Source organism: Takifugu rubripes, chromosome 6, assembly GCF_901000725.2.
Source record: "Takifugu rubripes chromosome 6, fTakRub1.2, whole genome shotgun sequence".
NCBI classification, from domain to species: Eukaryota; Metazoa; Chordata; class Actinopteri; order Tetraodontiformes; family Tetraodontidae; genus Takifugu; species Takifugu rubripes.
Window position 1 is genome coordinate 3327269 of NC_042290.1, and position 20280 is coordinate 3347548.

Consider the following 20280-nt stretch of genomic DNA (forward strand, 5'->3'; position numbering starts at 1 on the left):
ATTGGACCAGTCTGGGCCTGGAGCATTAATTCAGGGTCACATATAGACACCAATTAATTAACATTAAATGATTTTATGCCACGATTCAGCCAGGGTGCGCGGATATCCAGAGTCCACATCTCAGCAGATAGGTGTGCCAATAGAGGGAAATATTCACGAACCCAACTATTAATTTGCTACTTTACCCACAATTGTGTCTAAAAACCCGCTTAAATGACCAGAAAATAACCCGCCCGTTGCCAAAGTTCGTTCCGGAGTTCTTTCACTCGGCATGTGCTGTGTAGTTTGTTATTTATTGAAGGAATTGTCAGTGATGTGCGCGCCTTTTTCTCGCCGTGTGCGCCTTTTGGCTCCGGCACAGACAGAGGAGAAAAGGCTGCGGAGCGGAGGGGAGGGGAACCAACAACCGTGGCGTGCGCTGCAGGACGCACGGGGCTTCAGCGAGTCACCCTCGGAGAGGAGCGGCACCGTCGGGAGAACTACTAAAACCCCCGTCGTTCAACTCCCGGCATCGAGGTTTGCGCAGGAAGCGCAGATTCATTCGAAGAAGAAGACGAGGACGAAGAAGAAGAAGAGAAGTTGAGCTCCCACAAAGCAACGCGTGGGAGTGGGAAGCAGGATCGTGACTGACTGAGGAGAGCTCCACGGGCTGTCTCGTCATGGCAGGTAAGGAACCGCGGGGCTTTACCCGAGCATCTCCGGACGACGCCTCGGAGTTCCCGGGGACTCTCTGCTCCGTTTGAATGGTTTCGCCAACCGAAGCCTGGCTTGCTAACGGCGGGGAGCTAGCGCAGCGTAGCAAGTGCTAACGTTAGCCAGCGTGCTCTCCCGAGTGACAATGTACATCTCTGCCGGCTGATGCTAGCTTGCACACTAGCCTCTTGCTGCTAGAAAGCAATAGCTGTTTACCATTATCACCGGCCCGGGACTAGCCTACATACTGGGTTAGCCAAACAGAGCTATAGGCGATATTAATTGACTTAGCCGTATTGGCTGCTTCTCAGATGTGTGCACAGTACAGAAACGAATACATCTGCGGATATTATGAAACGGGAAGAACCAGCTGCAGCAGTAAAATCTGCTTAAGTCAACCCGGACATGGTTAGCATGCCGTGGCTGGCTTGTCAAGCGAGGCTAACTAACGTTAGCTCAAACTTTGACATTGCCCACATGCAGGCTAACGCCAGTTCCTCGGGCCTGCTGGGTTTTGTCCAAGTTGTCAAATATATCCTCATGCATTTTCCCTCAGGTATGATTATCGGATCCGAGCAGCAAGTTTGTAATTCTTAAATGGAAAATATCAAACACCCAACTATCGCTGTGCGTGGATCTATATTAGCATCTGGCAGTTCATTCATTTGTTCGTTGTTCATTCAATTTCATATTAAAACACCGATGCGAATTTTCTGTAATGCAGTGGTATTATTCGTTCCTTTTGGATTAATGGCATGAATAATAGGGCAAATATTTGGCTATTTCGGGTGGGGAAGTGGCGCTATTCTCTCGCCGGGGGGATTGCGCAACATCCGCTTGTCGACCTGATGTTATAATTTGAATGTTTGATGTTACAAACGACAGATTATGTTGAAAATAATGGACTTTCACAGTTTAATGTCCCAGCCAGGACCAGCCCCGTCATTGCATTATCCTCTAGCTTATGTTCATTCCAAAAACCCTGGGTGTACGTGGAGCCGCCGTGACTCATAACTGCCCTTGATTGTTCTAGGGGAGCCGTTACCGACAAACCAGACCAGTTCTCATTCTGGAGCAGGTTCATGAGTATCTGTGCAAATATGCAGGATTCAGAAAGCAACCCCAGGTGAACCTGTTGAAGTCACAGCATCCCGTGATGCTCCCAGTGGTGCACGAGCCTCTCGGATGCATGAGAGAGAGGGTGTGGACACAAATATCTGCATTTCCTGCTGTGGATTTAGGCCCCATACCTCCTCGGTTCCCCTCCCAGGTGGATGACGGAAGCTTAAAAAGGAACTATGCAAAAAGCTACAAGTGGGGAAGGTTATTAACGTGACGCAACACTAGGACGCGATGCGATCGGGAGCTTCTGCAGGTGGACATCGAGTGTTGGAGCAGATGAGGCGAGAACGCCGTGTGGCTGAAAACGCCAGATGTCATGAATCAGGACTTATTGTTGTGTTTAGCTTGGGCTGTTTATGTTCATCCGCTTCCAAAAGTGGGTCAGGACTGTTGCGTTAAAGGTCGGGGAGCAGCGCGTTGACATATCGGACCCTGTAAACCTGCACTTTTCTTTATTTTTCTCCTTCCTTCATCTTTGCAGGACCTGGAGGTGACATGCAGTGGTGCTTCTCTCAGGTTAAAGGAGCCATCGATGACGATGTTGCCGAAGGTAAGAGCTCAGAAAGGTTAACGAGCATCAAACAGGTCCCATGATTGACCTCTTCAGTTGCAGCATCACCTGCTAAAAAGACAGTTGTTGAGTTTTTTTGCATTCCTAAAAAGAGAGAATTCTTCAAAGATGTTTTGTGATGACACAATGACCACTCGTATAAAATAATGTGGCACTTTTTTTGTTTTTTGGAATAACAAAGATGAGGTGTTCTTGTAAATTAGTTGCGAAACACAATTTAGAAAAAAAGAGGAAAAAACCAAAGTTAAAAGTCTGTAAGGTTTTTACCCCTTTAAAGGCTGAAAGTCCCAAATGAATGAGTTTTAAATCAGCTATGGTGACGCGTAGCTGTCCAAATAATTATGCACTCCTGCAGATCGGATGCGTGCTACACTGCAAACATCTGAACATCTGGCTCCTATTGCGACCCCTGCGTGTTGCTGCGGCGCGATTTTGTCTTAAAAGGAGCGCCTCTTTAATTCACTGCCCAAGTTTACACGTGCTGGGGAGCACAGCCGCATGAAGACACATGGGGTTGTTTTTAGACACCTGGGGGGGCGTGAAATGGAATAATCTGCAGGTAACAGTTGTGTGATTGGCTGGTGTGGAGACGACTGTGCTACCGTTGCCACAAATATTCAAAAATAGCCATTTTTAGAAGATAATACCTGCTCATCACCCAAAAAAGAATGTGCTAACTTGTTATGCTGTTTTTAGTTGCACAAGTCTAATATAAGGGTTTGTGAGACATGTTTAATGAGACTCTGAAAGGTGCTCTTGTGCCCAGCAGATCACACATAATCTAATAACACACACACACACACACAGCCTTAATCAAAGCCTATTTTTGCTGCAGTTCTTGAGTTTAACCGTGACTCATCTGTGTCGGTGAGTTCATCCTCTGCTGCATTCACTCATGTTTTAGTCTATTTCCGTCGAGCGCACTCCTGCGCCGATACATCGGGAAAACGCTCACAGTAACGGCAAATGTGTGTCTGCATTATTGGGGGGGGGGGGTTACGACCAGGCTTGGGTTCAGGGTTCCACACGATGTCAGTGATGGCTGACTGCAAGTAAACGCAACACTTCCACTGCTCCGCCCGTAAACATCCTCTAGTTGGGAAGTGTTGGCCCCCACACACGTGGCCCCAGGCAGCATCATTCACAAAAAGAAGCCCCCCCACCCCCTGCTGCATTGTGTTTCTGCTCCAGTGGAATACAAAGAGTTAAGCAAGAGAGAAGAGAGGGAGAGCAGCCTATTGCTACTGGAGAAATGCAGCATGTGGGAGAGAAAAAAGGAGGGGGGGGGCTGGGTTACTGGACATTTTCCACTCGCTGTCATCTTTGTGCTTCTCTGGCCAGATGAGAGACATCGGCCCCATCCTGTGTTGTAAGTGTCACTGGGTTCATTCATCTTATCAGATGGATTCTCAGGCTTTTCCGGACACACTGCCAGCACATCCCAGATGTCTTTCCTGTTTTAGCTTCTTTTTTTTAACGTCGCCATCGATCCATTCAACCCACACCTAAACCAGGAAGTAGGATGATAACTGTCCTCCTCTATTGGAAATCATGTGCAGGTTTTTGCAGGCTCATGGTGAAAACCCAAACTGAAGGGTTTGAGCTGGCGTTGAACTCAACCGCCTGGCGTTTGTGGCCACCTTCATCCTCACACTCCTCCATTCCAGCTCTTGCTGCTGGATGCATTTTAAAGGCCCGACTTGCTCTTGACATGTTTTGTTTGTGCGCTTGCAGCCGACATCATATCAACCGTGGAGTTCAATCACACCGGGGAGCTGTTGGCCACTGGAGACAAGGGGGGGCGCGTGGTCATTTTCCAGCAGGAAATAGAGGTACAGGCGCCAGTCAGCCGACTAAATGTGACCGTAGCTTCTCTGTGATTAGAGCCAGCTTGGAAGCAATCGCCACTGTCTAATTCTGTCCACAGAACAAGAATCAGCCTCAGTTCCGGAGCGAATACAACGTTTACAGCACTTTCCAGAGCCACGAGCCCGAGTTTGACTACTTAAAGAGTTTAGAAATAGAAGAAAAGATCAACAAGATCCGCTGGCTTCCTCAGAAGAACGCTGCTCAGTTCTTGTTATCAACTAATGGTGAGTTTCTCGCTGATTCCTGTGGTCACATGAGTCACAGTCAAGTGTTTAAGCCAATAAACGTAGGAGATGTCTACATTTTTCTGATAACCAACACCCATGTGATCATCAACTGATGGCTGTGGTGTTGTCAGCTGTTCTTCGCACCTAAACCTGAAGCATCGTTTCTATATTTCTCAATCCTTCAACAGATAAAACCATCAAGCTGTGGAAAATCAGTGAGCGGGATAAGAGACCCGAGGGCTACAACCTGAAGGAGGAGGATGGACGCTACAAAGACCCCAACAACATCACATCCCTGCGGGTCAGTCCTCCGATCTCATGTGTATTTTAGGAGGTGGGGATTACCGGGCCCTGCTAGGGTTTCCACACAGAACTGGAAATAGTCTAAATGTTTATTTGATCCATGTACAGTTTGTTCTTCTCCATCAGGAGAGACACATACCTCCATCCTGCTGTGAGCTAAAATGTGCCACAGGCCCTGATTAAGGGAAATAATGCAGAAATCACCAGAACTGGGCAGATGGTCGTGCTCTGTAACCCCTGTTCATGTCCAGAACAACCCCCCCCCCCCCATCCCCCGAGGTATAAACACCCCAGATTTCCCAGACGACATCCTGTAATGGCAGCAATGAGCGCCGTCTGGTCCTGGCGTGATTGAAACTTTACCTTCCCGTTTCCTGGTGTTTCACGTGCGGCCTATGAAGGGTTAACCTGGCACGCTTGGTTCACGCCAGATCATAAATAATCCTGCTGGCAAAATGGTTCTTCAGTTAGTTGAGGAAACTTTATATTCATCATTTTAACCATAAAGATCCAGTCTGTGTTTGGAGAAGCTGAATTCACTGTTTAATCTTGGTTTTTCCTTCCTTCTGCTGTCATAATCTGTTTATTATACGCTAATAACAGCCGAGGGAAATTGCTTGTGTCATTTTCCAACACGTATCCTGCTCATTAGCAGTCGGGGACTATTTAAACACTAAAGCCAATGAAAAGAATAAGAGAAAGGACTCATGGAGGTGAACCTCGGACACCTGAACAGCGTGGAGACGAGCAGACGGTCAGGAGAGGTCTGGTGGCGTCTGCAGACTTTAAACAGCTGAGCCTTAAATCATTTGAACAGTTTAAACAATTGTGTCTCTAACTTGTAACAGTCCCTTTATTTTCAACCTCTCCATGAGCACAAAGCTTTCTTCAGCTGTCATGGAAATCTTCCAGGACGGCTGGTTTAACTTCCTTTGTGCCGTTAACGGCAAAGATTAGTGCAGCTGCTCCCTGAACTACTGGTGAGGCTCTTGTCACAGGAATCTTCCCTCTGGGGCAGAAATGTCGACGAGCTCTCGGTTACAAACGCAAACGACTGCAGTTTAGCTTTTAAGGATGTTTAAATGATTCCCCCTGGGTGTGATTATACACTTATTTTCCCTAAGCACACCGGTTTAAAGGAGTAAAACTGTTTGTCTCTTGTTGTAAAAGTTGCTGGGGAATTTAAAAGCTGTGGAGCTTTTTGATGAATTAAAAAATGCAAAAGCTTTGGAATTAATTTGGGCATTTAAAGGGATTAAACGCCGCCCTATTTCTGCCTGATCTCAGGTGCCGGTGTTAATACCCATGGACCTGATGGTGGAAGCCAGTCCCAGGAGGGTGTTTGCCAACGCTCACACCTACCACATCAACTCCGTCTCGGTCAACAGCGACAACGAGACATATCTGTCGGCAGACGACCTCCGCATCAACCTTTGGCACCTGGAGATCACCGACCGCAGCTTCAGTATCCTTGAATACGCTTGGACCCCCCCCCCCCCCCCAGCCCTGAGAAGCAGCGTCTCCTCGCACTCACATTGTTTTGGCCTACTAATATATTGGGTTTTGGGGTTGTGCAACATCAGTCTGATGTCTTGGCGTGGCTAAAACGGTAGCCTCAGCATACTGCATGCTTATTGGCTCCCTGGTTTTGTTTTAGCCCCCCAGGCTGCTGGTTATTTCTCACTTTAAGCCTTCAGTTCTCCTTTAACTTGTTTGACAATCAGACATTGTTGACATCAAGCCTGCCAACATGGAGGAGCTAACGGAGGTGATCACAGCAGCAGAGTTCCATCCATACCAGTGTAACACCTTTGTGTACAGCAGCAGCAAAGGAACCATCCGTCTGTGTGACATGAGGAGTTCCGCGCTGTGCGACCAACACTCCAAACGTGAGAGTCCTTCAGTCAGATTTGACGTTGCCTCCGCTACTAAATGACAACAGGAACTGATTGGAAACTGAATTTCATGTCTTTATACTATACGTGTTTTCTTTTTCCCGCTCGTTCACTTTAGTCTTCGAGGAGCCAGAAGATCCCAGCAATCGCTCGTTCTTCTCTGAGATCATATCCTCCATCTCAGATGTCAAGTTCAGTCACAACGGACGCTATATGATGACCAGAGACTACTTGTCTGTAAAGATTTGGGATTTAAATATGGAGAACAGACCAGTGGAGACCTATCAGGTGAGTCGCATTGAATGGCAGAAAATCCAAAAGCTCCATGAGATTCAGCAGAAAACTGTGTAGAATTCCAGTGCCGAGATGCTCAGCAGCATAATTCTCATCATCAAATTTATTCGTTTTTAGAACCCTTGAGGGAGTAACTGAGGCTTCATGTAGCTTCAACTGTTCGGATGTCTAACCACAATATTAAAGTTATTCCTAATATTTAAGCCGGCTCAAATTGGGGCAAAGCAGCAGATGTAAACGAACATTTATCTTTTGACACCACTTCGTTTTTGTGCAATTGTTCCTGTGAGGAAATGTGTTCAGAAGAGAGAAGTTCTCCACTGGTGAGGTCCAATATATTTAGCCTTTGGTAGCTTTTGTGACTTCAGTATTCTAGTCACTATATAGTGTGGTTTAATACCATCTTTAATATTCAGACCACAGAGACGAGATGATTTTTTTTTTTTTTGCTAAAAATGGGTGTTTAGCTTCACATCTAACCTGCATGGTTCAACTCCTCGTCAATTCAGACAAGAACCACTAGGTGGCGACATTTTTAAAGTTGCTGGCTGAAGGGAAATTCAGGTTGTTTGCTTTTGTGTGGGTTTAAGTCTGAACCTCTTTCAATCTGACCCGTCCAGGTCCACGAGTACCTGAGGAGTAAGCTGTGCTCACTCTATGAGAACGACTGCATTTTTGACAAGTTTGAGTGCTGCTGGAATGGCAATGACAGGTACCAATATAATGATGTAACACGTTCCTTTAGTACGATCACATGATTGAATGTCAGTCTAATGGTTACAGCATCTACCCTAATGTCCGGACTATAGAGCACACCTGATTATAAGCCGCATAATCTAATTTTAGAAAGAAAATCAATTTTGTACTTATACAAACCGCACCGGATTATAAGCCGCAGGTATCCCACGTAGTAATATGAAAAATTAGATTGAAAACATTCAGTACCAGTAGATGTTTTTATTACCGTAAGAGACGAGTCACTGACGAGTGACAGACAGACAGGTAAGAAACAACAGCCACTCTTTTCACTTGTATGTTTATACAGAGACCTTAAATCCAAATTTTATCACGTCGGGATTTTTTAACTTTTCTTTTGATTTAATCCGCTTAGCAACATAAACAAATATAACGGTGTCTGTAATGCAGCTACCGTGAAATATACGTTTGTATCAGCTACACACAAATTACGTTGTTTATGCTTTTTTACTCAAACAATGAACAATCTAAACCCCCCCGATGGCCCACCTCTAAAATCTTCTATTTTCATGGCGGTGGCGGTTGCTTTTGCCTTCCGTCTGGTTTGTACAGCGGAAACACCGCGGCCGTCCGCTCTCTGTGTTGACCCAGTCTTCCAGAACGTTCTCAAGCTCGGGCCACCTGCGATGTTTACGTCTAAAAGCTTTTGTCGTCTTTTTTCTTTGGATCAGTTCTTCAGGCGGGCGTCTCCACCTTCTCGCCATTGATTACCATAATGCCAAGATTACGCGCGGCAGCTCGATTTCCTTCTTTAACCGCCAGAGTGATCGCTTTAACTTAAACGTCGCATCATACGCTTTTCTTCTAGTATTTTCCACGTTGATGAGGGTTAGTAAAAATGACTGATTCACAATAGTTGTGATAGTGCGCCACGAAAAAAAACATAAATAAGCTGCACCGTAGAATAAGCCGCAGTGTTTAAAGTGTAGGAAAAAAGTAGCGGCTTATAGTCCGGGAATTACGGTAATTGACAAGCAGAACAACAACATTTATTGCAAACACTACTTGGGAAGAGCTTTCACACTGATTCTTCCTCCCCTCAGCGTGGTGATGACCGGCTCATACAACAACTTCTTCCGCATGTTTGACCGAAGCCAAAGGCGGGATTTAACTTTGGAAGCTTCCCGAGAAAACAGCAAGCCCATGCAAGTCCTAAAGCCCCGCAAAGTGTCCGCAGGCGGCAAGCGCAAGAAGGACGAAATCAGCGTGGACAGTTTGGACTTCAACAAGAAGATCCTTCACACTGCGTGGCACCCCCAGGACAACATCATCGCAGTCGCAACAACCAACAACCTCTACATATTCCAGGATAAAGTGAACTAATTCCAGGGTGCGCTCCTGTGGGATCTGGCGTGGGCGGCTTGACACGTCCCACCCCAAGCGTCACAGCCTTACCCAGGCCGATCTGTGGTAACGCCGTTTAGAACGGCATCCCTGTCCGTCAGTTCTGGGTGACCAGTCTTTGCCACTTTGTTCTGGGTGTGGACAGAGGAAGCCTTACTCTCGCCCATCGTCAACCCGTCTGTGGCAGAGTAACACCCGCCTTGTCGTTTAAGTGTCGTGCCAATTCCTCCCACTCCTTATTTTTGTCACCCAATGGTCCATTCTCTTGCCTTGGGTACACTGGGGTAAACCAAGTTAGCTTCCTTAAACTGAAAAATACAGACACACTTATTTTTATAACTTTCCCCAATGGCTCTGTGGTAGAAAATACAAAAGTAGGTTTCATTATTGTCCGGTGCCATTCAAGTGTTCATTTTTGCAAGAAAACAGGTATTTTGTGTGTACACCTTTTTTTTTTTTTTAATTCATCTGTTATACTGTCATAGTGAGTCTGTTCACATGTCTCCCCCTTAAATCACAAGCACACTGGACGTTCACCAATGTACACAGTTTGGGTTTTTTACACACGCACACTGGCCCCACTCATTATTAACATGCCCCAGACCTTGGGTGGGCAGACTATTGAGGAACTCTGTTTTTTTTTTTAAATTTGGATCTCACATCTCTGCTTTGGTTCTTCTTCCTTCCTGTATAGCAATAGTCAGGTATAAGAGATAGCCTATTCAAAGATAATAATTATGATTGTCATATTTATATTAAAGAGAGTTCAAATGTCACCAGAAATTGTTCCGTCCTATTTTGTGAAATGAAGCTGGATCATATACATGTTTAGGAATTACCTGAATTATTGTCCTCCCACAGCCTAAATGCAGCCTCAACGCTGAACTGAATCGGATTAGACACTGGACTTATTTTCTACCAACTAGTATGTGGATGTGTTATAATGCAGGGGGGGGGAAGTACATTATTTGAGGCATTATGTCAATTACATCTTTAAGTGTATGAACTACTGCAGATATAAATAAGTACTACTGTGTGTTGTGGTTCAATAAGCTTCACAAAGGTTTGCAGTTATCTCCACGACATGTTTAAAATGTGGTCCAGTCCAGACTATATTGATGCCTCCAGTAATGTATAAATACAGTTTTAATCTATGACAGTGAAGACAATAAAGGAACTACTTTTTGCAGCTCTGTCATGGCCTCATGGTTTGATGGGAACATTGTGCTCTGTTGCTGCTACCTGCTGACTTTGACCCCGAAGGTTACATCATTTAGAAGGTTGCTAGAACAGCAGATGTCACAAATTCGAATGCCTGCAGATGGAGTAGCCCATTTTTAAGTCGTTGCCTCTGTCCTTCGGCAACACAACCGAACCCAACAGTCACCACCTTTCGCTCGCCAACCTCCTTATGATCGCTGTTACACGTGGCCGAACTGAACCGCGCTGAAGTCGCTTCTGTGTCGGCTCCAAAGCCGATCACCCCCGCACGGCTGTGTTTTTATCACGTTGCGTGATTGGACTTCCGCTCCGGTTTGTTTATCATTGGGACGGTGACGTGATCGTCCAGCTCACGCGGGCGGGGGTCCAGCACAGCTCGCGGCTGGCGCTTCCAGATTAGCTAGAGGACGATAAACAAGCCGCAGCTCCGCTTAATTTCAGTTTCAATTGGAACAACCGCTGTGAAGAGACTAGTTATTTGTGGTGTCGCACGCCTGAATGTGTGCAGATAGACTAGTGCACGTTTTGCACTAGACTAGCCTTTTATGCAACCCACTTAGCTCACTAGACACAATAATGTCCGAGGCTGCTAACAGTACTACAGACAACAATGGAGACGCCGGGCTAAACGGTACGGTAAATATTACCCAATTGATTGTAGTTGCACTCTTTCTAGAAAATTGTATGACTATCGCCTCTTTCACGTTTTATTGTTATGTTATGGTTGTCGATTCTGGGCGGGTTTTTTTTTTTTCCATCGTGAAGCTACATTTTTTAGAGGAAGTAAGTTGTGTTTAGCGACACGAGTCGCGCCAATCGCGTATCCGCACCTTTGATTGACAGGTAATTTACCTAATGAGCGATTCGAGCGGAGGGGAGGAGGCGGGCCAAAGGCTTGTCAACAAGACGAAATGGAAGAAGTCAAGAATGGGCAAAAATCGGTGAAGACAAACTGACACCTTATTATTTGGTGGTCTTGTTAAGTCTTATTCAAGGCAAATATAAAAATGGCTCTTTCGTTCGTATGTTGACCGCTCTAACGGAGCATAATTCTGCAGGATTATCACTTCATAAGTGTGAGATAATGTATTGGATGGACATTCAATAGATGAAATAGAATAGGCAAAGACCTTTTTTCCTTACATTAGAGGGGCAAACAAAGCCGTGTTTATTCTCAGGGGCCAGTCCGTGGTTTATGTTTTACCACACTATGGGAGGCCATGACTTTGCGTGCTATTTATGGCCAGTGACACTGGACAGACGTTTTAGACGTGAGTAAACTGGAGAAAGTGTTGCATTGCACAGCAGACTCGGAACGCGGCTGGGTGGGGTGTTTAGTAGCACAACTGGGGCAGAAATCAACCATAAAAATCTTTTTAAAGTAAATATGATGCTTTTAGAAGTTGTCCTTATAGTTGAGCAAAGGTTTTACTGGGTACCAATGGGGGTTTCTTTCCTGAAATTTTAAGATCTAAATATCTGCCAGGCACCCATGTTTGAGTATTATCACAGTTGGGGGCGATTAAAAGAGGATTTGGACAGTGATGATGTGAAAACCCTTTAAAAAGAACCACCGCTTCCATACAACAACAGCAAACATTGACAGCAGAACCTTTCTTAGGAGATGCCAGCTGTGTTATCAGACACTGTTATTTCTGGAGCTGTCACATCAGTCATAAACATCTCATCTAATACCCCAGATCCCCTCTATGACCCCTCTCTTCCCCAACAGGCTGTAAGCATCAATGGAGTCAGATCATAGCTGCTCACTCCTAAAGCCCCACGACTATAACCGGGGGCCGAATGTTCAGGAGTGTTGGTGGTGTGGTCCTGTGTTGGGTCGTGTGGCCAGCAGCTTGGCTCACAGTCCACCGTGTAATCTGTCAGACCAGTGCTGACTCTAGGCTTCTTTAAGAGGGGGAGGTGTATATCAATTGAATCGAGTTGGAATAACTGAACCCATCACTGGCCTGACCCCTAAAGCGCAGTTGAACTCTGTGTTTACCGGCTGTTTATTTGAAGAGGTGTTTTCTACCTGCATAAACGGCATAGCTGTTTTTACCATGCCGCTCGGGCTCGGCTGCTTTCTCGCTAATATCTGTAACCCAACTCTTGCGTTCTGTGCACACCAGAGCTTACTGTATGTCCAAACAGCATCATAAATCACAGCATGCATAGGCAGGTATTTACTGCCTTTTCATTGTATAGCAGCAAATAGACCCTTGAGCCCTGAACTACTTTACTACCTCGGCCCTTTGTCGTGTCAGTTTAGGATGAGGAAAGCGTTTTCGGCCTCTGTCTATTTCTGTATTCTTGTGAGCAAACAGCTTTTATTAAGTCACTCGTGGTCCATGTCCTTAGTGATGTTTGCCGAGCCATCAGCCAAACTTCTGGCCTCCTGGTTTGGGATTAACAGAATGCTGATAAGTGCAATTACACCCACCCGGCTGTGGGTCTCTCTGGGGGTGCCTAATAACGACCCTTCTTGTTTCGGTTATTATTAAAAATCTGTACTTTCCACTGCACCCATCACAACAATGTATCAAAGCAAAAACACGGGTCAAACTTGTTTCTGTGATAATTGTTGGGTTTTCTCTTTTTGCTGTTTCATGGTGACTTGAATCAACACAGCAGCCAATATTTTTTGGAAAACATTCCTTATTTAAACACCGTTGCCTTGTGTAACTTTATGGAGGAGGATTAAGCACACTTGAGAGTACTGAGGATGATGCCGACTCGAGTGGATCGCTAAATACTGATGAGGTAAAAGCCGAATGTTGGATATGTTCCATGAGTTTGAAGACCCTCCGCTATGACACTTGCACTGTGGCTCTGTGGACCTTCCTTTTTGTCTCCATCACCTTTGAGAGGTTTCTCTACCGTAGTGATTTGCTAAGCAACACGCCTGTCTACGTTAGGTCTCGTGGCTCATTACACACATCGGTGGAAAGAAACACAGATTGTGCGAAGGTCTGCCTGTCTGACCAAACTGAGGTACCTGGAGGGAGAAGGCTCTCTGTAAGAGGTGTGATCAAGAACCCAAAGGTCACTGAGCACCAGAGTTCCTCCGTACAGGTGGAAGAAGGTTCCCCGAGGCCAAGTTTGTCCAGACCAAAGCCTCTCATCAGTGAAAGATGCAGGGAAGCGGCTAAAGTGCCCTCTTGTGAGAAACACAATTCTCTGATGTAATTCAAAACAAGATTACATTTTTGGCCTCCCATCGATGCATCGTGGTGGCGGGACGGACATGATGTGGGGGTGTTAGTGCTCAGGTCCTCAAACCTAGCTAACAAGGCAAAGACCCTAACACACATCCAAAACAGCACAGGAGAGGAGTCAATGAGCGTCCTTGAGTGAACCAGCCAGAGCCCTGATATGAAAAATACCCATCGACCTCTATGTCCTGTCCACTTAGAATCCCCCCACATCTGAAAATCTCCAGAGAAGAATGGCACAGTCTAGGTTTATAGCGTACCCAAGAGGTCTGGAGGCTGTTCTTGAGAAGCATATAGATAATATTGGATTTTTTAGCTTTGCACGACTTAACGTGAGAACACGGATAACTGTCCAGCTGCACCTAAATCCAGCTCAACATTCGATTAAAGGCAACGTCTTCTGTTGTAGCAGTCAGTGTAGGCCATAATTAAATGTCATCCAAACTTTCTGCTCCACTTTTGCAGTGTGAGGCTTTTCCTAGCCGTGGTCTGAGTAAGCTGGTATGTGAGGGTCTGGAATTTTTCACTGTGTTGCACCAATATGATGATTTCACTCTCCTGAAATCCTGACACGTTGAACCAATTCATTTTGAAATAGTTTTGTTAAGCATTTACAACTATTAAGACTTTTTTTGCTTGTCTGGTTCAGGTTCCTGGGTGGAGTTAGAGATGAACAGAGGCGCAGCTGGATCGGTCCAGTCCACCTCCACGACTGGCCCTGCAGCTGTCCTGCTACCCCTCCCTCAGGTTGAGGAAGAGGAGGCCATGGTCGGGGGCCTGGAGCACGTTCCTTCATCATCCTCAATCCACAATGGAGACATGGAGAAGATCCTGCTGGACGCTCAGCACGAGTCGAGCCGCAGCAACTCGTCCTGCGACAGGTAGGAGTCGGCTACTGTCTGCTCCACCTCGACACAGGTCAAAAATAACCTGTGGACGAATGAGCCAACATGGGCACAGGGCAACATCTGAGCTCACACCCTGAATCTGAACAGTCTGATGCCGGTTGAGCTCCTCTCAGTGCAGAGCTCAGACTCCATTTCAGTCATTGTTTCTTTGACATTGTTGCAATTGTCTCTGAAACCCAGGAGGGCTGAGCTAATGTGACGTGAGGTTCAGCCTTATGTGTCACCGAACAAAAGCCGGGGATTAAACCGTATTGTGTGATTAAGTTGTCACTGCAATTTAGTCAACTAGCTTTCCAGCGCCATAATACTTGAGAGTGCATATTGCCACAAAGCTGTTGGATTAAAATTTAGGCCCAAATATTTATCTAAACTAAAAGAACAACACACGTCTATGACTGGTTTCTCTTCAACTCCCATTATTGTGCTAGTTAATCTAGGGGGAAAAAAGATGTTTAATTGAAGGCACCCCGATAAATAAAGAAAGAAACAGTGAACTTTCCACACTTGGTTACATCAGGTGCGCGTGTTCTCTCCTCCCGGGTGATAGTGGGCGAGCCAGGCGGTCAGCTGTCTCTGAGTCACTCGAGGATGTTTATCAGGACTTCATTTACGATAGTGAAACAGCTGGACGGTGCTGCTCCTTCTTGTTGACACTGTTGGCTGCTTCAGAGTTCACTTTTTTTTAGAATCTACTGTGAACACATGCTGAAACAAACAACGAGAAAATCCAGCATGGGGAGTCATATGCTGCCTCACACAAATAAGGCCAAAGCTGTGTAACATGACACGTGATGACGTGCTAATTCCTGATTGGGGATTTTCTTCCAGGATTTTCAGCTGATGAAATTTATCACATTTTCCCTATTTAGTTCCTAAAAGTCTTTCTAGGAAGGGGGGGGGGTGCACTTTCCATTATTACCGGTAATTTTCCATCCAAACAACACTGAAAACTGTTGTGACATCAGATAAGACAAATATTAAAATGCTGTCTGCTTCACCAAAACGATACATTTTTAACGAAGGGCCAAATCAAATATGCTGGAAATGAAACCCACACAAGTGCTTTTAGGGACGGCTTAAGGGCAAAATAAGCTGCTTTGACGCAGCCTAACCCAAAACACTGTTGTGATGGTGACTTGCTGATATCTTCTGAGCACATAGTTGTGATCAGGGTTCAACATTTTACCAGCAGCGGCTCTTTGACAGGATCGGAAGAATTTTGAGTGAGTTTTTTTTCCCGGCATGTGGTCAAAATTGAGACGTCTGACTCTCACCTGTGTCCATCTGCAGCCCACCACGGCCCCACAGCCCCCAGGATGAGGGACAGCTCATCTTTCACGTGGATGTTGCAGGCAGAAGAGACAGCCAAGTAAGCCCGCCTGTTGCCATGGCAACTGCTGGGACCGAGCTTCTGTGCGGACATTGCAACTTTCGCCCCACCCGGCAGCTCTCGAATACCATGAATTTGTTTCATTAATCAGACTTTTGTCATAGTAATCTTTAATCTATTATAGTGTTTTTCTGTAGGGTGTTGATGATCAATGTGTGGGGGGTGTTTTTTAGTCAGAAGAGGAGGTGGTGGACAAGGAGAGGGACATGGACATCTTGATGAAGGATGCCGATTGGGTTGCTGACTGGTCCAGTCGGCCAGAAAACATCCCACCCAAGTAAGTGTCAAGTCAGCAAGCATCAGCACTTTTTCAGGGCAACTAACTGTAACCCTTCTATTTTTCAATATTTTGTTAAAAGTAGAGTTTAGTTCAGCCAATCGCTGCGAACCTCATGCTCAAAATGGACTCATAAGGTCTTATTGGAAGCAGTAAGCTAATGAAACAGCCACAGCGCGATTGGCAGCTGCCACCTGGTAACGGTGTATCACTGCGCTTCACGCAGGGAGTTTAATTTCCGCCACCCTCGTCGCTCTGTGATGCTCAGCATGAGGAAGACTGGCGCCATGAAGAAAGGAGGCATCTTCTCTGCTGAGTTCCTCAAAGTCTTCATCCCCTCATTGGTGCTATCACACATTCTTGCGCTGGGCCTGGGGTAAGAAAATCACAGAACACAAACCTGAAGCTCTTAGGAACTCACCTGTGCTTAGTGCATCGATGTAAAAGACAGGAAAACACTACCATAAGGTTTAATTTGACTAAAAATGTCAGTTGCATATAAGGCCCAGCAGGGGGAGTCGTACAGCAAATATGAGTTCAGTGAAGCGCTGTAGATGGAGCCTGTACACTCCCAGCAGGCTTCTATGTTCACAATCTGTACTGGAGAATTAATACAGTTTATGTGGATTTCCTCATTACTCTCATCTGTTGATGACAACAAAGATTCTCTAAACCCAATTCAACAGCCTCTACCGGATTAATGCTGCTAAGCAGATCTTCAGGGTCTGAAAGTACTGAAAGACCGGTTCAGCTACATTGCCATGGTAACCTGCTGCATAACTAATTTATGCCAGGGGTGCTGCAACCAAAGGCTTAAACACACACCAGTAGACACAAGCTAAACTAATGATAGGGAAGTGAGCCTGAGAAGAGTAATCTCGCACATGAGCGCAGCTTTAATTCTAAGATAATCTCAGTTTGACTAATATGACAGTAGCCCGCTGATGCTCAGCTCTGCTGCCATCAGACTTGCCAGGTCAGCTGATACTCTCTTGTCTCGACAGAGTCTACATTGGAAAGAGGCTGACCACGCCCCCCGCCAGCTCTTTCTGAGCCCCATCCTGAAGAAAAAGTGCCTGAGAAGTGGCCAGCAGTTGTCGGAGAAAGTTTTGGCCGTTGTGATGAATGCCTGTCTTTCCTCCCTCTGCCCCGCCTGCTCCCCCCCCCCCCCACCTGAGTTATGACACGTTCTCAGGAGAACTCCCCCCACCCTCCTCTTTCTTGATTGTGCTCCTGCTGTCTGTAAATAATCCCCTCTCTGCATCCCCCCCCCTCTCATTTCTATAAGCCTTTAAGAATATTAACATGCTGTCTTTTCCTCTGCGTTTGTAAGGGGTGGGTTTTCAGGGAGGGTCACAGCATTGAACCAAACCTCTGCCGCTTTTGATCACCTGACAACAAGGGATTGTCAGATTGTGCCACCTACATGAGAATCTCCATCTCAGACAGAAATTTAGCTCTGCTGCAGCAGTAATATTGGTCTTGCCTTCTGTTTTTCCTTTAGGTAGCCTTTTTCTCTTATTTTAGTTATTTATTTCGCAGCTGTGATGGTTAAAGAGGAAGTTGTGTAAATGAAAAGTTGCCATCATGACCAGATAACTCAGATTTTGGTTTCAAACCAGGACTTTTTACGTCTGCATTTGAAAACATTTTTTCTCCGAGTGACAATAACTGCAAAGCAGGGTGTTTGGACGCTGGAGGTATGTTGTGGTTGGGCGGAGGATGAAGGGTCAGCGTAACACGCCCGGTGCCCAGACCCAGTCCTGGGGGAGGGCTCTATCCAGCTGGGTTTCACCTGAGATCCCATTTTCTTTGGTAAGAGCCTTTTCTGCATGGTAGGACAGAAAGCCCGGCTGGACTGCCACCCTGGAGGACTGGGTCTGGGCTCCTCTGCCCTGTCCCAGTACCTGCTCCCGTAACTGCAGGGGGCGCGCGATTGTCATTCCATGACAGATATTTGCAGTTCTTACTCATATTTTTGGCAACGAGTGGCAAAAACATCTGTCGCTAGTTGACTCTTTCCAGACTGAGGGGACAAATTATGTTTCGAAAGCGGCTGAAGACGGCAAGACCACTGAACCAGAAGAGTGAGGGAACCTTCACTTCCATGGCTAATGTTGATATTAGCTCATGTCCTCCTGTATTATGGGCACTTTAGTAAAGCTAAAGTCTAGTGTTAGACTTAATCTTTTGATGAGATTCTTATGCTGATTGGAGAGCGCGAGAGGGTGTGTGAAGGCAGAAATTTGACAATTATGACCTATTCTACAGCTAGCATCAGTTGAATAAAGCATCTGGCACCAAACCTTTGCTGTGACACGCCAAAGCACATCAAACTGGTACCATGAGGTGGAAAAGGTTTAGTCCCAGCTGCTCTGAAATCAGTCAGACTTTGTCACCAAAAAAAGCTTAAAAGATTAGGATTTGATAGTGGCTTTTTTAGTGAGCTTTGCTTGGAGAAGGTTTGACTACTGAAACTGTGTGTATTGAATCAAAACCTTTTTTATAACACTCCACCAGTATTTTGCCACAGGCCAAGTATAAAGGTGTGATGGAGACATAAAGAAAACATGTTTGCAGGACATGTAGAAGAATGGATCTAAAATCTGTCATCCATCAAAGACTGAAGTTGCTGTAGGTGCTGCAGGGTGTTTTCAGTGCTTTTACTGGTTTCTTGCTGACTAACACATCGAGCTTCTCCATGAATCACGACCTGACCCAGCAGGTCGACTCAGGAGGTGCTGCCTTTCTTCTTTTTTTTTTTGACCTGTTCTAATGGAGTCATGAAGCACCAGCTCTGTTGTTGTTGTTGTTATCTCCATTTGGGGTACTTCTTGTTTAGACGTCTCTGCCTGCCTGTGTTTTTAGGTGCCTCGTCTTGTTTTGAGTCGGCGCTTTTTTCTCCATTATGTCGCGAAAAAGATTGTGATTGCACACAGGGAAGGGGGGTGAAAATGGCCCCCTTCGGTTGACAGGAGGTCCCAATGTGAATGACCATGTGGAAAGTGATTTTCTTTGGACTGTGACGCTCTAACAGTAGTTCTTGTAATGATGCATTTGCTTTAATTTCTCTTCCCACCACATTGGTAAAACATTCAAAACATGTCATTAAAGTTGACTGAATAAGGCCACTTTCTGACTTTTGATTCAGTTATTTTTGATGTTTCTTATCAAGTAAAATGTAGGTGGGGGGGGTCTTCATTAATTATATAAAGCGAGTGGTTTTCAGCCAAGTTAACAGAGATGGTTACTATTGTATGCTTAGTAAATGCTGTATATATTTTATTGAATTAATGTGCACCTGACAAATGTGCAAATAGTAATATTCCGGTAATTCCTACTAAAGAGTCAATTGTGTTTAAACCCCCATTTAGAACTGAGAAACGACTGCATCCTGGATTTAAAATGTAATACTAACTTAAGAAGCATTTTGCTTCAGAGGTTTATTCCCTAAACCTGGTATTAGAAAAGAAAACTGCCAGAACCTCAAAATATTTAAATGCGATTTACAGTATATGTCAGCCACTCCACAAATGCTTAAAAATGAATCAGAATGCTTCTGTCATTTAGAGCTATTGTGTTTGGTTCAGTCACCTGGGGGTAAGGGGGTCCTGCTGGATGTGGCGCCAGTGATTAGAACTAGTTCAGAGATCTGAAGGCCTCGGCTTCCCTCTGTCCTCGTCTGCAGCCTCACTCACAGAAACTAATGATAAACCTCAGCCGCTGCACATTATTTCTTCTATATTCATCACAAAATATGTGATTGCATTAATATAATTCGATCTTATCTTTAAATCAGGGCATCATTGTTGAAACCAGAATAGATCTACTTGATATTCTACCACCATAAAGCAATACTTCAGCAACAGTGAATGTTTTCCACTCAAAAATAGCTAGAAAAAGCTAACAGAATAAAATGTCTGATTCTTATAACTCATATAAAGTTTAAAAATCAAGCTGCATGATATCATTATTACTATTGTAAGCAGTTCAGTCCTATCCAACCTGATCTCCTTCACTTCCTGTTCTCCATTCGTCCTTTTATGGAATCTCAGCTCACCTGCTCTTGGCCAATCCGGACACAGCATGATGCTAAGCCCCTCCCACTGCTGCTGACGACATTGCCCTGGGCAGTCAATGCCCAAAATCATGCGATTAAAAACACCCTGACCATTTCAGCATGCACAAGTGCCAG

General features: G+C 45.4%; 2 protein-coding genes across 2 annotated transcripts; both read left to right on the plus strand.

Moving 5' to 3' along the window:
* Positions 1-343: 343 nt before the first annotated feature.
* ppp2r2ab (protein phosphatase 2, regulatory subunit B, alpha b) lies at positions 344-10266 on the plus strand. The gene is made up of 10 exons (XM_003978382.3): positions 344-666; positions 2297-2365; positions 4121-4218; positions 4314-4479; positions 4671-4783; positions 6073-6250; positions 6510-6674; positions 6799-6968; positions 7595-7686; positions 8774-10266. The coding sequence occupies exons 1-10, from the start codon at positions 660-662 to the stop codon at positions 9051-9053; spliced, it is 1338 nt and encodes a 445-aa protein (XP_003978431.2). The 5' UTR covers positions 344-659; the 3' UTR covers positions 9054-10266.
* A 336-nt stretch (positions 10267-10602) lies between these two features.
* bnip3lb (BCL2 interacting protein 3 like b) lies at positions 10603-19216 on the plus strand. The gene is made up of 6 exons (XM_003978370.3): positions 10603-10926; positions 14160-14391; positions 15709-15787; positions 15982-16085; positions 16312-16461; positions 17090-19216. The coding sequence occupies exons 1-6, from the start codon at positions 10872-10874 to the stop codon at positions 17136-17138; spliced, it is 669 nt and encodes a 222-aa protein (XP_003978419.1). The 5' UTR covers positions 10603-10871; the 3' UTR covers positions 17139-19216.
* The last annotated feature ends 1064 nt before the right edge of the window (positions 19217-20280 follow it).